The 17,628-nt window shown below is 44.1% G+C and overlaps 1 protein-coding gene across 2 annotated transcripts in view; it reads right to left on the minus strand.

The window, feature by feature from the left end:
• The window catches only part of LOC147729335 (embryonic protein UVS.2-like), a 222,306-nt gene that overhangs the window by 37,347 nt on the left and 167,331 nt on the right, over positions 1–17,628 (minus strand). For both annotated transcript variants that reach the window (XM_086959621.1, XM_086959620.1), the window contains exons 9-11: positions 14,342–14,463; positions 2,617–2,842; positions 701–819 (exon numbers count right to left, since the gene is read on the minus strand). In XM_086959621.1, the coding sequence (XP_086815747.1) occupies positions 701–819; positions 2,617–2,842; positions 14,342–14,463 (467 nt within the window). The remainder of the gene's footprint in view (positions 1–700; positions 820–2,616; positions 2,843–14,341; positions 14,464–17,628) is intronic.

Here is a 17,628-nt window from a genome sequence, read left to right on the forward strand (position 1 = left end):
CCCTTAAATGATACCTCTGTCATGCCAGCAGGAGACAGTGTACCATGAGGAAGAAAACTATGTGACAGTTGTTACTGACCACCTCTATCATGCCAGTAGGGGGCAGTATGAGACAATGGAAGATGTTTGCAGTGGCTCCTATTTACTATTACTGTCCTGCCACCAGGAGGCAGTATGACATAAGGAAGCAGAAGTATGTGTTGGCCCCTATTTACCATTACTACCTTACCAGTAGGGTGCAGTGGGACATAAGGAAGACGAAGTATGTGTTGGCCCCTATTTACCATTACTACCATACCAGTAGGGCGCAGTGCGACATAAGGAAGGAGAAGTATGTGTTGGCCCTTATTTACCATCACTGTTCTACCAGCAGGAGGCAGTGTGACATAAGGAAGCAGAAGTATGTTCTGGCCCTTATTTAGCATCACTGTCCCACCAGCAGGGGGTTCTAGAGCTCTTATATATACACAGTTCAGTGCCTAGACACCTTCATCACCCAGAAGTGACATATGATCACCTGAGTGGAATGGCAAGCTAGGAATTTTTTTAACATGGCTTTGATTCTCTGTTCTGGAAAATCATGATCCATACCGCCGTCAAAGGCAGACCCCTAAGAGGAACTTCATAATTCCAGGGCCTACCTTGCGTGTGTTCTTATTGCGTTTTTATTGTCAGTACATTGTGTAGCTGTGGCACTTACCTTGTATTCAGCTGGAGCCACGAGGTAGAAACCACAGTTCATCCTGGGATGGTAAACATTGGGGTAGTAGGGGGATGAGACGGTGCCAGCAGAGCTGGTGAACGTGCCGCCACAATTTACTGTCAAATAAAGGAACACATCATCTTAAGTACTCTGCAGCATAGAGTTCTGGACACAAGTTTGCAATGTCCCCACGCACAAACCAAAGAACCGCTCAGCTTCAGCCCTTCAACAACAACTGTGTGCCAAATTGGAGCCAAGAGTAAGGTTCCGCCTGAGGCCCCCTGCACGTTGTTTGTACCTCAGCTCACGTGTCCCCAAAATAGTGGTCCTTGGCAAGTAATTGAAGATATTAGTGCACATCTGGGAACCAGCTGCGAAATGTCATGGGGTCCCAGTCAGAGAGTAAACATTTTCAGCCAGGATAGGGAATAATAGAGCTCATGTCAAGGGAGCTGTTCTGCATCTAGAGGACCCCCACTATCAGAGATCCTTGTTTGTATTCTCCCACGTCACTTACTGTTTGTGTGCCCATATATTTTGTGCACAGTGTGAGCTTTGCCAACCCCCGATCATCAGTGGGCAAGATTCCACAGGCCAAGAGATCAGAAACAAAACACTACTAATCCTTGTACCACCCCACCCCCTTACCCAGACTCAAGGGGATTATGTCAGTGTACTGGGCCCACTAAATCTCCTTGTATTCCATGGTTAGACCTCTATTGATTCAGAGAAACAAGTACTTTCTGCAGTAAACCTTATGCCAACATGCCAAGAGATCCTTGGGGCAGAGCTCACTGGGTCCCAAGAAGAGGCCTTTGCGTCCTCTCTCTCCCATTGCTGAAGGAGGCCTTTGCGTCCTCTCTCTCCCGCCTGAGAGTGTCCTGACAGCAGGGACTGTAGCATTGATGGAGGAGGTCTTTACGATCTTCCTCTCCTGATCGAGAGTGCCCCAACACCAAGGACCATCCCATTGCCGTAGGATGCCTTTGCGACCGCCCTCCCCAACTGACAGCGACCAACACTGAGGACTGTACCAATGCTGTAAGAGCCATAGCCCTCCCACCTCCTCTGTCTGAGTGCACCTGACACTAAGGGCCAAACCATTGCTGTAGGAGGCCTTTACAACCCACTCCCTTTCTGAGAGCACGCTGACAGGAAGCACCGTACTATTGCTGTAGATGGACTTTGCGGCCTTCCTCCCCTGACTTATAGAGCCCCATCACCAAGGACCATACCATTGCAGTAGGAAGCCTTGACGTCCCACCTCCTCTGTCTCAGAGCGGCTTGATACCAAGGACCGTACCATTGCTGTAAGAGGCCTTTACAACCCACTCCCTTAACCGAGAGTGGCCTGACACCAAAAGCCTCACCATAGCTGGAGGAGACCTTGCCATCCCACCTCCTCTGTCTGAAAAGACCCAAAACCAAGGGCCATACCATTGCTGGTATGGAAGAAGGCCTTAAAATTCACTCCCTTGACTGAGAGTGCTCTGACACAAAGGACCTTCATATTGCTGTAAACTCATTGCTTCCTCCCTCCCATTACAGAGACCGCCCCGCCATCAAGGACTGTACCTTTGCTGTGGGAGGCCTTTGCGACCTCCCACCACTGCCTAGGAGCATCCCGACAACAAGGGCCATACAATTGCCATAGGAGGCCTTGTCGACCTCCCTCCCTTTACTGAAAGCACCCAACACCAAGGACCATAGCATTGCTATAAGAGGCATTTGCGACTACCCTCCACTGAAGGAGAGTGTCCCGACACTAAGGACCATACCATTGCTATAAGAGGCCTTTGCGACTACCCTCCACTGAAGCAGAGTGTCCCGACACTAAAGACCATACCATTGCTGTAAGACACCTCTACATTCCTCCTCCCTGTATGAGAGCAGCCTGACACCAAGGACCGTACCACTGCTGTAGAAGCCCTTGAATCCATTGGCTGTGATAGAGCTGTCCATCACAAACTCCAGCAACATCTCATTTCCGGAAGAGGTGAATGGCTGGAGCTGTCTTGTCCCACATGCTTTGCTGAGTAAGACTGGGGCTGTCTCATTGTTGCCATCGTAAATTGTGAGATAGTCAGAGGTGCAGTTTGGAGATGATTGGAGATCGAAGGCATCAAACAGCAGAATAATCTGAGAAGAAAGACCAGTAAATTAGACATGTGACCTTCGGAGTGTCTAGAACTCTCAATCCATAATTTCTTTTAAAAATAACTTATTTTCAGTTTTTTAAAGTTATCTGCTGATTCGATTAAGTCGGTGATTTCGCATTCACTCTGGGACAATACCTGCACCACTTCACCTCGACTCTTAAATTCAGTGAATACTTCTGTTTACATCCTCCCTTAGCTCCTTCCCTCCACTTCAGTTGTGTGTTCAATGAGATATGACACTCTTATGTTGTCCCTGCACCTCCTGACTTCTCTCATGGTGACTCTACTTGTAACACAGCCTCTGCTGAAGCTCAGATATGTATTGTGAAGAATTTACAACCTAGGGGCATGTCTATGAAAATTGTGGCACTGGGCAGCGCAACAAGTCATGTTGCTGCACTGCCCTGCATCACAGGGAGAGGGCAGCAATGGACCGTATGTATCCACTATGGTGCATTCCTGTCCTCTTCCCCTGTGATGGAACCATTTTGGCTGCCTAGTGTCAGCACAGGCAGGGGTGACTTCCTGCACAAAAACAATCCTGAGAGTCTTTTTCCTCTTTTAATGTGTGCGATGGAATGCAGCCCACATAGAATGAGGAAAAACCAAGGAGGAATAAAGATATTTCTCCTCGTTATGCCTTCCCTGGGAAGGCGTTCAATTTGGAGCATTCTCAGGTTTAAAAGTCCTTGTAAACCTGGGAATGCGTCAAAATGAATGGGAGTTGCATCGGAACACCCACCGCAAGGTCCATGGAATGCCTACTCAGGGCAGAGTGAGGCATCACAGCAATGTGCGTTGCACTGTGTTACTCCAGATTCATGAAGACACTCAGAGCCACACAAAGTGGCTGAGCGTGGCTTCATGAATCGGTCATAGAGGATTGCGTTGTGCATGTGCCATGTTGCATGGTGCAAGCATTGTGCAAACCTCTCATGAATATGGATTCTTAATTGCCTATGCTAAGCCTCGGCTTTCCGCCAAGACCACATACTTAAAGGAGTTACGGGGAAGTTAAGCTTGTGTAAGCTTGGAGACACATGGTAAAGTTGGCTCCTCATTAGCGTAGGCCCTAGACCTCTGGGGCAGTGCCTCTGGATTATCAATAACTTGTGTCCTACCTCTGAATGAGTGATGCCCAACAGAAGACTAATGAAATGAAGAAGACTAATGAAAGGAAGAAGGCTGCCGCCCATCAGAATGAATCTCACAAAGGAGTCCCACACTGGGAACGGAAGCTCCTGCTTTGTGCAAGGGCTCAACGTTAGAATATCGAGCAGAGAAATATCACGTACAAAAACATGGTAGCCCGAATATTAACTATTGCAACATCCTGAGTATGTAAAGCTAAGTATAGATTTACTACACTCCGTATCACCTTACCTTGAAGCCATATATCTATATCTTATCAAGATAAATGTGATAAATGTGAAATTAAGTCATAAGTCATAAGTCAATTTTATTGTATAAAATTATTAAAAATCATTACAAAATACATCTAGATCATCATAGGACATGAGACACTTTTTAAAATATTGGCAATTAAAACTGTTTGTCAAGTGGCAAAGTAAGTGTCAAATATTTCTGTTTGGTGGTATAATTCCAAGGTCACCTTGCTGTAAGAGAGATTGGGCTTTCATCATAAATTTGATCCCCCTGCAGGCCAACATAGGACATGATCCATCTAGCCATCGGATTACGGCTTGCCTACAAGTCCGAATGTTCAATTTGTTAAAAATGTTCTTTAAAAGTCGTCTCCTCAGGTCCTTAAGTGCCAGGCACACACATAGTAAGTGCGTTAGAGTTTCATTTCGGTATCCACATAGACGACAATGGGGGTCAGTATGACAATTTTTCCAGGCTGGTAGCAAGTCCTTTGAGAACTGTAGACCTAGTCGGTGTTTTATATATCTTTGTTTTAACGAACTGTTAAAGTGGCTTTCTAAGTAGGTCTGTGGTTTTATCCCGGAATATGAATTTATCACAGTCCACCCGTGTCGTCTTTTTGCGGTATTTATCTTGTCTTCGAGGTAGGATTCCCATTTTACCGCATTGTTTACAATTTTATCAAAAGTGGATCTATCTGGCTTCGTGTCCCAAGTTTCTTCAATTCCTATGCAGATTAGGGATTGAGACAGGTAGCCTCCCCAACTGTTTGAAACTTGCTGTTTCTGCTGGGTTTCGATTTCTTTCCAGCACAGGTTGTCCAATGAATTGGCTTCCCACAAGCGTATTTTATGGCAGAGTTTCACAAAGGTTCCCATACTGCGAAACTTCTGATTTGGAAGGCCAAATTCTAGACGAACCTGCGCCGGAGCCGACGAATTTGGAAGGTTTAAAACTGCCTTGTATACTTTTGTTTGTAGGCTGTTTAACAGCCCTGCTTCCTTGCCACACCAGGTGGCCAATGCGTATGACAAGGATGGTAAGGTTTGAGCTTTTATCACTTTCAGCAGGTGTGTATAATTTGGACAACTTAGTTTCTTTTGTAATTGCCGGTATGTATAGATCAAAGACTGTGTTTTTGCTTTTAGCTCGATTTTATGTTCTTTGTTCGTCGGCCCTCGCCCCAATTTCAAACCTAAGTATTTGTATGATGTTTCCTCCTTTATTGGCGAACTATTTGCATACCATTTGAATATTTGCTTTTTTGGATCCACAATGCGAACAACTTTAGTTTTATCTTTATTCAGTTCCAAGCATTCGTGCTCCAAATAAGTTGTCAAATTGTTGATCGATCTTTGCAACCCTATCGGTGTTTGGCTTAGAACAACAATATCATCTGCATACTGCAGGAAAGGGATAGGGATTTTTGACATGTGGGGTGGATGGCATTCCCCGATCTCCATGTGGTTGACAATATCTGCCATGTACAGGTTGAATAAACTTGGGGCCAGTACACAGCCTTGTTTTAGGCCCTGTTGTGTTCTTATTTCGGCCGTTACGCTGCTACCGTCTCCCAGTTTTACTCGAGCCCAGGTGTTGCTGTGCAGGACTATAATAGCCTCCAATAACTTCTTCGGGATACCCCATGATCTCAGTTTTTCCCATAGCCGGGATCTGTTCACTTTGTCAAAGGCTGCTCGCAGGTCTATAAAGCAAGCATACAGTCTTGTCCCCCTTTTTGCAGCTTTTTCTTTCAAGAGCGCCAGGGTTATCAAGTTTGTCAGTGAACCCGTCCTTGGCCGGAAACCAGTTTGGAACATTGGTATTATGTTCGTATCTTCCATCCAGTCCTGAAGGAGTGATAATAGGCATGATCCATATAGTTTTGCCTCAACATCCATTAGCGATATCAGCCTGTAATTCCCTGGCTCGTTGTGGTCACCTTGTTTAAAAATGGGGTGATTTATGCTCCTGTTCCAGGATCTTGGTGGTTTGTTCTGATTGTAGATTGCATTAAAGAGTGGAGTTAAGTATTCTGCCCAAAATTCAGGTGAATATTTAAAGATAGCATTTGGAAGCCCGTTTGGACCCGCCGCACCCTCTTTTTTCAGGCGATTTATCTTGTCTTTGAGCTGGTCTGTTGTTACTAGGGTGTTGGTCACGGCATTCGCTAGTTTTTCCGATTTTCTGAACTGTGAGTTTTCAGGATTGTTCTCATTTCCACTACCCAAAGATTGCTTCAGCTTGTCTCCTGGCGCATTAACTCCTTTTCCTAGCAAATTTTCTGCATGTTCGCAGTTTCTAGTGCATACTTTGCACTCCGGTTTACAGTACCTTTTTTCACCTCCCGTCCTGTCGCTGAACATGTTTTCGACATGCTGGGTCCATATACTTTCTCCGATACCTGCCTCCTGTTTTAGGGTATTGCCCCTTGTCAGTTTATTGATAATACCCCAAAATGTTCTGGCATTTTTGTGTTTACTAGCGATTAGTAGGTTAGTCCACATTTCCTCTTGGTACAGTGTTTTTGCGCTACTCAACATGATCTTATATTTTTTTCGCATAGCTTTCAATTCCGATTTATTTGATTTTTTTCCACTTTTTATCAATAATGCCTGTTTGCGGACTTCTCTTTTTTCTTCCCTCGGGGTAGTTGTGTACCAAGGCTTTTTGCCAGTATTGAATCTTATTGAATTTTGATTTGTACGTGGTGGGTTTCTTGTTACTGCTTCACATAGTTGTTCCCATGTTTTTTACCAGATTTTCTTTTACTTCCGGTGTTAAACTAAGCAGTTTATTTTTGAGTTTATCCATTGTTGGTTTTAAATCCTTTCCTCTCCATTTTAGTTTACGTAGATTGAATTTTTCAGTATACTGGATGACGGTGTTTTGTTTTTCCGTCTTGGTAACCAACATTAACATTTTAGTAATTAGAGGGAAATGGTCACTTTCCACACGTTGCTCCACTGAAAATGCACTCACCGTTGATAACAGGCTGTTGCTCAGTATTGTGAAGTCTATTGATGACTTTTGGTTACCGCTTAAAAAGGTTATAGGTATACCACTATCCCCACTGACTTTCTTATTTAGGATAAAAAGGCCCAGTTCTTCAAGAGTTTGCGTTGTTTTGTCATCTTTTGTTAGGTTGCTATTAAAATCACCTGATATAATCATGGAGTACGTCTCATGAGTGATTTGCAAAGCCCTGATCAAGGTTAGTAAAGTAATCAGTTTTTCATTTTTCTCCTTCTTTTCCGGATGAACATAAACGTTAAGCAATAGTAGATTACAAGAACCTGAACCGGCGACCAACTTTTCCGTGAGTTTTATTACTTGTATCCAGTTTACCATAGAGTCTACTTCTTCCGTTTGCCATCTGTGTTGTTGGGCGATATACGTTGATAGGCCTCCTCTAGGGTGACCAAAGTTAGAGGGTTTTTCGGCGAGGACGTGAAATTCGATATATCCCGGGATGGAGATTTGGCGCAGGTTCCAGGTTTCTTGTAGCAGTATTAAGTCATGTTGATCTAAGAAGTTTGCAGTTTCGTGGTCATGACACAAGCTGTTGAAACCATGGACGTTCCAGGAACAGAGGCTGATCGTATGCGGTTTTGTTGCAATGGATTCCACTTGGTTATCAGCTGTTATCCGTGGGTTTAACGTGGTGTCTTTTTCTAAGTGACTCGTCGTGTTAGGAGCATTTTTTGCTCAAGGCCGAGGCCACCCAGGTCCAGTCAGTTGCCTGTTCATGGGCGCCTTGTTGAGCCACTGCATTTTCGTGTCTACTTTGTGGTGTATTTTTTTGCGGAGATACCGCACATGCTCCTTTTAAACACGATTTTTGGCTGTTCCCCTCTGCCTTTGACTTTTTACATATAGTTAAAGTTTTTAAAAGTGGAAATGGATATTTTTTCCGATCGTCTCGCCTCAGTGTAATGCCCCAGGCTTCAAATGACAAACTCATTTCAGATATTCTATCAACTATTTCTTTAGTTGACCAGGTGGTTAATGACTCTTCCACCTCTGACATGTTTTTGGTGCATCCAAATTCTACTGACAAAAGATCTTGAGATTCTATGTCGTTCAATTCTGGGATTTCTCTTAATAGCCTCATTATATTAACTCTATTCAGAAAATCTTGGGGTCCTGATGTCTGGTATTCCGGTATAAATGTCAGTTTGTTATTTGTTTCTGCTTGTAATTGTGGGCTCATTTTAGCTTGTGTCTCTTCTTCTGGGTTTATATTTTTTGTTGGTTCCCCTTTTATGATTATTCTTCTCCCTTGGCTTAGTGTTTTTATTATTAGATCTTCGTATGGACCGTCTATTCTTTTCAGATAGGTGGTTGGTTCATTAATCCTGTCCGTATTTTTATCGATGTTCGAATTTTGTGGTATGTGTGTGCACCTTATTTGTTTATTTGTTTGATGAATACTGCAGGTTCGTCCATCTTCGTTTAAGTTTATTTTTATTGGTGATCTTTTATTTACCTTTTCATCTGCTCTTTTTACGGATTGACTTTGATTATATCTATCTGTTATATTTTGTTCGGTATCTACGAAGATTGGGCCATTTTGGTGCCTTGATTCCTGGTTTGTTGATTTGACCTGGAGTGATTGCGTTTCGTCTGTCTGGTGGATCATTACTATCTGATTTACATTGACTTCTTTATTTAAGACCCTTTCATCAGACTCATCTTGCGTCTTGTCTTTATCCTGTGTTCCTGGAGGTTTTTTTTTTTCTTTATCAGACTTTTCGGTTGTGTGATCCCTTGTATCTGGTTTGGTTTTGAGGAGGTTTGAAGGGGTGAGGATTCTATACTCAGGCTGGTCCCATTCACTGCATTTGACTGGTTTGATTGGACCGGGGGCGTGTTGATATGTTTTGAGACAATTACTTCAGGTGCTGGTTTAACTTTCCTATTAGCGGTGTGATGAAAGATGGGATAGGTATGAGTATCTGTTGAAGGTTGGAATTTAAGTTGAACCCTCCCTTTCCTTGCGCGCTTCCTTTGTCTTTTTGTTAACTTGGTTTTAGTCTGGGTTATTGCGTGTTGTGCCTCCTCTTTTTGACCTTGTTCGTAGTCAGATTTTTCTTTACACTGCTTGCTTGTTTCTTCCTCTACCTAGCTGTTTTGGGTGGAATCTATTGCTATGTGTTGGCTTCCAAATTCCACATTTGATTTTATTATCTCAATGTTGCTCATAGTTTTGGTGTTATGTTTTGTATCCATTGAAGACTGGACCGCCCTTAATATGTCATTTAGTATTAATGGTAAATTTGACATATTATCCACTAATTTCCCACAAACACAGCTTGGTTGGCTAATCTCTGTACAAGGACCCTTATCAGCCCTCCCTTGGAGCAGGGTTGCCATGTGGTCCAGCCTGATGTTTATGCCAGAGATATGGCTCGCTATGAGATTTATTAAATCAATTTGAACGTCCATTTTGTCCGACTGGAAGTTCAGTGCTTTAATTGCCTGGTCTAAGGTGTTTAATAGTGTTTTGCTCCATGGGGACCTGTCTTCTTCTTTGGGCGATGTTTCCTGGACATTTAAATCTTCATCTGTCCTGCTCATTGAAGATATCGTAATTGGAGATTCCTGGTTTAAGATGTTATTGGTCCATCCTATATTTTTATTTCGGTCTTTGTCCCGTTCGTGGGAGTCGACACTTGGGTGCAAAGGTGTAGATTCCAGTCTTTCATTACACCCTGGTCCGTTTATCACATGTTCTTGTGATCTGTAGGTGTCATGTGGACCTTGGCTGGGCTTTGTATGTACTTGTAACTGGGATTGGGTGATTTTTTCCATTCCTGTTTGAATTTCCAAGCTTATGTCGTCAGGTAGGGAGAAGGAAGTTGGCCATGAGTCTTCCTGTGCGGCAATTTGACCCGCCACCAATTTATTCCTTGGTGTTACTTCTTCCACCTTGCCCTTGTCCATGGACTTTATTTCCTTATCACTTTCCTGAGGTTGAGTGGCGTTCTTGTTTATTTGGGCTATTGCCACAATGAGATTGCCGCAGACAATGTTGCTTTTTTGCTTGTCTGGAGACTGAGAGATTTGTTTCTTGTCAGATGAATTGTTAATTGGACAACTCTCACTGTGAGTGTCCAGTGAATCCTTATTCTTCTCCTTTATACTATTTGGTTGGAGTTGCACATTCTCCTTTACGCATGGTGCCGGTGTGATTGGGCTTGATTGGAGGGCTCGTTCCTGCGTTCGCCCGTAAGTTGACGTCATGTGGTCCTTTGGAGAAAAGAAATTTTGAATCCCTATATTACGATGTTTTGAGCTAGGGGTTGATAGCTCAGGTGCCGACACTAGTCTCTCTCTTTGTTGTGCCATCCTCTTCCTTTTTTTACTTGACTTATTTGAGCCCTGGTTCCGGTCTTCTTCGTCTTTTCTTGATCTTGCACTTATATTGAGACGCGGTTTTCCAGATCTCATTCTCTAGGTCTATTAAATAGTAAGCCTGGCAGACTGTTACCTTGGTGACTTGGTATCCTGGTGTCCGTTGTGCCACCTCTACCACTACACCTCCAAGTTCCACTCCACCTGCACTCCCCCACCTCCCAAGCCTATCTACCCCTCTAATAGGAATAGCTGCCGTCAGGGAGGATAGCGAGGTGCTATTACGATTTTGCGGAGTGTATCGAGTATCTTGCAAGGTGTGGTGAGTTCTGACTTTAGTTGACACTTCTGAAAGACAGTTTTACCAGGTATTTAGTAAGAAACGAGAGTGATCCAATGATGTGCCTCTCGTGATCGTCTCTTTTCGTATATGGCGTTTCTGAATCCAACTCCAGCTCGTGAGCTCACTCCAGTGACCAGCCACGGAACTTGCAAGGATTCGCAATCAATTAGCTCCCGTTGTATTTGGGGCCGGAAAGTGGAACAGAGGGACAAGTGGGTTGAATGCTGCCACTGAGGGGGCCTGGGAGGAGCCTGGGGGGCAGCCAGGTAGAGATTCCGGGCTAATACCCGCTTTTTCACTTTCAGAAAAATAGCCCACTTCCAGCCACTCTCGACCCTCTCCCCCACCGCTCCTTGCTGCTTGCGGTGAGGGGACGTGATCCTAACGTTCTCCCCCGAATTCACCGCCGCCGCGGCACAGAATGACACAGAGTGTCACAGGAAATCCACGGGCTTACCGCTGCTGCTGAAGAAAGTAGTCCAGCCTCTAGCTCACCGGCTCGCCGGAGTGCGGTCGATGTGCGGCGGTTTCGGTCTCGGTCTCGGGCAGGCTACCGCAGGCGGGCGGGAGGGCTTCAATCGGCAGCTACAGCTACAGCAGCTACAGCTTTCTGCAGGCTCGTCTCAGCTCAGCAGAGTATTCAGCGAGGATTTTGAGCAGCCGACTAGCTGCCTGGCCGCCGCACCTCGAACTCAGCTTCTCCTTGCTCTCTTGCTCTCTGCTCTCCGTAAAACACGGACTGGACCGCTCTACTGAAATTAAGTATAGTAAGTCGATACTTACCTATACATATATTGACCATAACCATATATTGGTAGCTGCTATATTGGTAATGATTTGTTTGTAGCACTATATTTAAAACACGATATTCTTGTCCCATACACTCAGGGGGTAGTACCTGTCGCTGTGCACCCCAGAATTCTTTCCTGCTACACTGTTCATTAATATATTAACCCTTACCAATCAATCAATCAATCAAAAAGACTTAATTTCGATCTCTGAGGATCATTGAAGTACACCATAAAACAAGACAATTAAAAACACACAATACAAATAAGATATTTGATTATAAATAAACTGTCACATCCTGAGTGTAAAAATTACATCATTATTTACAATTACGAACTTCATTACGATGTACCTAGATAAAAAACGATTAGATACTTTCTAAACTTCATTCTTTTAAGAGAAAAATAGGCCAAAACATTATAAATGTTCACAGCCGAATTACAATTACAACAATATAAGTCGAACAACATACATCCTAATTAATACTAAAAAACCTTGGCTTGATATATATATATATATATATAATTTTTTAAAGGAATTAAGAAATAGTAAAAATCTGGGTGCTAAAAAAATAGGACACCACCCGCTATAAAAAACTCCAAACAACTTTAAGGGGCCTCATAATAGAGTGCGTCATAAGAGCTACACCCTAAGGACTTTCAGAAGAGTTCTTAGTGTGCCTGATCCATACAGCCAATAGGAACTTTGCTGTACAGAATACAATCATACGCGTTGTATGTGTCTTCATTATTTCATATGCCTCCTTGTTTCTCCTTACTTCCAGATTCCTACAAAGGGGTGCAATCCATTTAAAACGGGATCCGGAGTATAGGGGGCAAAAGAATAGAACATGTTCAGGTGTCTCAGTGATCCCTTGGCAGCAGGAACAACATTCTTCAGCGCTCCCCCAGCTTTACACCAGTTTCTTCTGAAGTGATATAGGGGTAGGCACCCATACCTAAACTGTAGGTACAGTTTCCTTGCTAGTGGGGATTCGATTTCATCCAGTGTGGGCTCAAATAGCACATTCTGTTAAAAAATCATAACATCGGGTGAAAGTGATCCCTTACAATTCATTATCAGGTCAGTTTCGATAAAGCCCCAATACACAGCTTTGAGACTAGATTTGTTTGTCTGGCTAAGGGTTTCCGGGTCTCTCCAGTAGGCAACCAGTCCTAACTTAACTAACATATTCTTGACTGTGAGCATCCAGGGGATCTTGTCCTCATAAGTTACCGCCATTCGCTCATAGAGACCCACCCTATGAGAGGCGAGAGCTGCAGTGGTCCACAACCGGTGCCAGACCATGAGTATCCGCAGGCCAATTTTATGTGAGGCCCTCTTCTGGCCAAGATGTAAATAAAGAGGACTCATCGGAGTAGACACCGGAAGGATCGCTAGAGATCTAAAAGAATTCTGTTCAATTATTAGGGAATTATTACAGTTAGAACATCCCCAGAGCTCGCGCCTAGGGTTTTAGTGTTGTAGATTTATAATGCTTGGGCCAGCTTTCTAGATGTGGTTCTCTTATGTATTTTCACAATGCTTGCCGTTTGGTTTGTCTGGGTTAACTGAGCTTTGACCAATTGTGGGACCCAAATCATGTTCTGGATGAGTTTAATACCCAGATAATCAAACTCTGTCACTAATTCTAGCGGTTCACCGCCCACATACATTCTTACATTTGGTCTTCAAGTTAGATGAAAAAAGCATGCATTTTCTTTTGGAGCTGTTTAGCTCCAGCCCCCGTCCCGAAGAGAATTCCTGAAAATCATCCTGCAGCTGCTGGAGCCCATGCGGTGCCTGAGATTTGAGCAGATAGGAGAGCAGTGGCCCATTGTCCTCCTATTTTTGGAGCATCACAACCATCCCAGCTAAAAAGTCCAATGACATCGGTAATGAACAGGGTGGACAGGGTGGGTGCTAATACATACCCCTGCCTAACTCCTTTATCAATGTGGATCACTTCTTTTAGGGCCCCATTTTCACAGCACCTCACTTGTGACTGAGTGTTAGCGTGAAGTCTTATTAGAATGTTAAGAGGGGCTGGCACTCCCATGTTTTCTAGGACTTCCCATAGTTTTGCTCTTGGTACCATATCAAAAGTGGCAAGAATCCACAGAGGCAATGTATAATTTGCCCTTGCGAATTGTGACTTCCCTCTAGAAAAATTAACCCTTACACGTCTATGTAGTTTGGGGAACTCCTCTGAGATTCCCGCTCACCTTTGTTTACTGCTCCCATGTGCCATTTCTTTGAAGCCCAACTTGATTAAAGTCTAATTTAGTTGCACCTTGTAGACCCACTCTTTAAACTCAATTCCATCAACTCTGCAGTGGCAGCACTACTGTAGGTTTCAAGAATGTCTTCTGATTGGTTCTTCTCTGAAACTTTTGGGTTATAGTACTAACATCATTGGAAAGAACCTTCCAAAGACAGATTCTTCTCCTCCCAGCTGATAGACCACTGTAACCATAGTGACATGCCTCAGCAGCTGCCTCTGCCACTTGTTAATCATGCAGGTACTGACCCAGTGAACTACTCTAAGCCACACCCCCGGAGAGCTAGGTCTCTTGCAGGAAGAAAGCGGTTCTGACGTCATACCTTATCATCGTCAGAAGGCACTCGGATCAGGTAGACACAGTTGACGTTGTTAGGGTACGAGGAAGGATTATTGGGTGACATCAGGGTGCCGGTTGGGCCAGTGAGCAGAGTGTTGCACAGATCTGAAACCAAATATGAAAATTAAATGTCTTGAAACTGCACATTGACCCAGACACGTAGAACTTCAACCCCTCCTACCCAGAATTTCTCAGTTATGTTCACTAGTATTTAAACAAGCATCTTATATCTCCACTAAGAAGAAGCCCCTTGATCTAAACAATGATCTCTGTGGCTGTTGCATGTCTTTGCAATGATATGAAAGCATGCAAAAGAATATAAATAGGTACCAAAAACTACCTCGGGCACAATGAGATTGAACAAAAACTGCCCTGGTGCAGATAAAATAGCAGTAGGGAGAGGATAGGGTTTCGGAAACATAGATAAAAAAGAAACTCTGCAAAAACAAATTATTTTGCACCAAGAACAAAATCTTTTTATCACTCCACTTTCTCTGTGCTGGTCTGTAGTGAGGTATGCATTCAGATCATAGGAACATTCATGGTGTATATGGCTAAAAAGCCAATTAACCCCAAAAACCAATCCCCCACAAAAGAAAGCCCAATGCCCCTTGGTATACCCAGGCCCTTACCGATAGCCACCATATGTGCAGGGTTCTTGAAAGAGAGTGGAGGAAAACATACGATCCTACCTCCAGAACCCTATACATCCGGCAGAAGAAACAATACCTGTCTCATATAAAGAAAGCCAAAAAAGAGGTCTTCACTACAGCCATAAAAGTAGCCAATCAGAAACAACAAACCATCTTCAATATTGTCAAGTCTTTCACCCACCCCAAAGCCCTGGCATTGGAAATCCCTCCTTCCCAAATCCTTTGCGACCAAATCGCTGACTTCTTTGTTGAGAAAATTAATAACATCCACAAGGATTTCCCTTCCCCCGCTATCCCTCCGCTACCTGCCAACACTAATTCACCCTCTTTTGGTAACTTTTCAACAGTGTCCCTGTCTCAAACCCAGAAGGCCATCATGACTTGCCGTTCGGGAGCCCCCACGGACTCCTGCCCTCCGGCTATCCTCCACCTTCTCATTGAGGCCGTCAACCCTCTTATCAATTCCATCGTTAATCAATCCCTCAGCTCTGGCACTGTCCCTGCTGAATGGAAGAAAGCCATTGTAAAGCCTCTAATGAAAAAACAAAACAAACCCCCGACAGACCTTTCCAACATGCGCCCAATTTCTCTACTCCCGGCACTAGGCAAAATTACTGAGCAAATAGTACAAGAAGAGTTAAAAGCCTTCGTGGAAAGCAACCACATTCTCCATCCTCAGCAATCTGGCTTCCGCCCTGGCCACTCCACTGAAACTGCTTTGATCGAGCTATCTGACACCATTAAATTCTTGCAGGATGAGGGGAAACACACTGTACTCATCCTGCTCGACTTAACCGCAGCATTTGATACCATCTCTCATGTCATCCTCATTCACAGAATGCGCGAGATCGGTGTGTCGGGTACCGCACTAAAATGGATAACATCATTCCTTTCCAACAGATCACAAACAGTCTCACTTGGCCCCTTTCTCTCTGGCGAAAGAACCACTACATCAGGTGTGCCCCAGGGGTCCATTCTTAGTCCTCTTTTTTTTAATATCTACATGGCCCCCTTGCTCACCCTGATTGAATCCCATGGCATCCTCGTAACATCTTACGCGGACGACACCCAACTTGTCGTCACCCTAGACAAAAAACTACCCGATGCCGCTTTCAGATTCCAGAATTGCCTCTCCCAAGTCTTTGCGTGGCTCAATAATAACCATCTTAAGTGCAATAGCGCCAAGACTGAAATCATACCCTTAGGCAAAGACATCCTTTTCTCTCCAAAAGATTGGTGGCCTCAACACTCTGAGGTTCCCCCTAATGCAGTCTCCTCGGCCCGCAATCTGGGTGTCCAATTTGACTCGTCCCTCAGTTTTGACGATCATGCGCGCATCACTGCAGGGTGTTGTTTTAACCTCATTAGACAGCTAAAGAAATTCTTCGACTTCCTCCCTATTTCTGCCAGGAAATCAGTTGCCGTGGCTCTGATCTTGTCCAGGCTAGATTATTGTAATGGTCTCCTGGCAGGCATAAAGAAGTCCACCCTCAAGAAGCTACAGAGCGTCCAGCACGCGGCGGCCAGGCTCGTACTTGGACTCCCAAGAAGGTCCTCGGCCTCTGCAGCACTCAACACCGTCCATTGGCTGCCCCTCCACAAAAGAATCCTTTTTAAACTCCTTGTCACCGTCTTCAAAGCCACCAAGAACACAGGCCCCTCCTACCTTATTAAGCGCTTCCCACAGTACATTCCATCGCGCTGCGTGAGGTCATCAGGAACCAATCTGATCACTATACCCAGGTTTAAGCTCAAAACGAAAGGTGGGAAAACGTTTTCATTTCTGGCGGCTAAGGCATGGAACGGCCTCCCCTTTAACCTCAGGCACGCTCCCTCAGAAAGCCTTTTCAGGAAACTCCTGAAGACATGGATTTTCCCTCAGCCCGACTCTTTGGTCCTCGCAGCCATCTGATTCCTGTTCCCACCAAGTTGGTCTCTTCTGTTTGCTCAGCGCCAAGATGCTCCTTCCGGAGCGATAGTCGCGCTATATAAAAATCAATAAATATCAAATATCAAATAATTTGAACTCCATAAAGCGAACAAACGGGCACAGCAGAAATCTAACATTAAAACTATCTGAAACACCAACATAAGAGGAACATTTTTCCATAAATAAGGACATAGTGCTCAGATCTCATCAGGTTAAGATTGAGGAGATTTAGTCAGAGAATAAATGATGGCATTTTATTAGAACTAAAAAAATGCGATCCCACAAGTGGGTAGATGGTAGGATACCATGAGTAAATTGATGCTGGGATCGCTGCATGAGATGAATTCCAGGATTTCATATAAGGAAAAAGAATGCAGACTTTCCAACAAGGGTATGAATGCCGGGATAAAATCAGTAGATGAATGCTTGTTTTCAAAAATGGTCAATGATGGGGTCTCATGGGTGGATGTATCCAGGATGCTGTGAGTATATGAATGCTAGGATTCCATTGTATGTCAGTTCAATCAAACTAAGGCACCAGTACTGAGGTCTTATTGCAAAATATGTCTTAGTATCTTATCAGGAGATTAGTAAGGTCAGTAGACCAAAGCTGACATTGTAGCCAGAAATAAATAGTTGGATCCTGTTTACATATAAATATTCTGATCATGGATACCGGATGCACCA

The sequence above is a fragment of the Lissotriton vulgaris genome, chromosome 2_2, assembly GCF_964263255.1.
Source record: "Lissotriton vulgaris chromosome 2_2, aLisVul1.2, whole genome shotgun sequence".
NCBI classification, from domain to species: Eukaryota; Metazoa; Chordata; class Amphibia; order Caudata; family Salamandridae; genus Lissotriton; species Lissotriton vulgaris.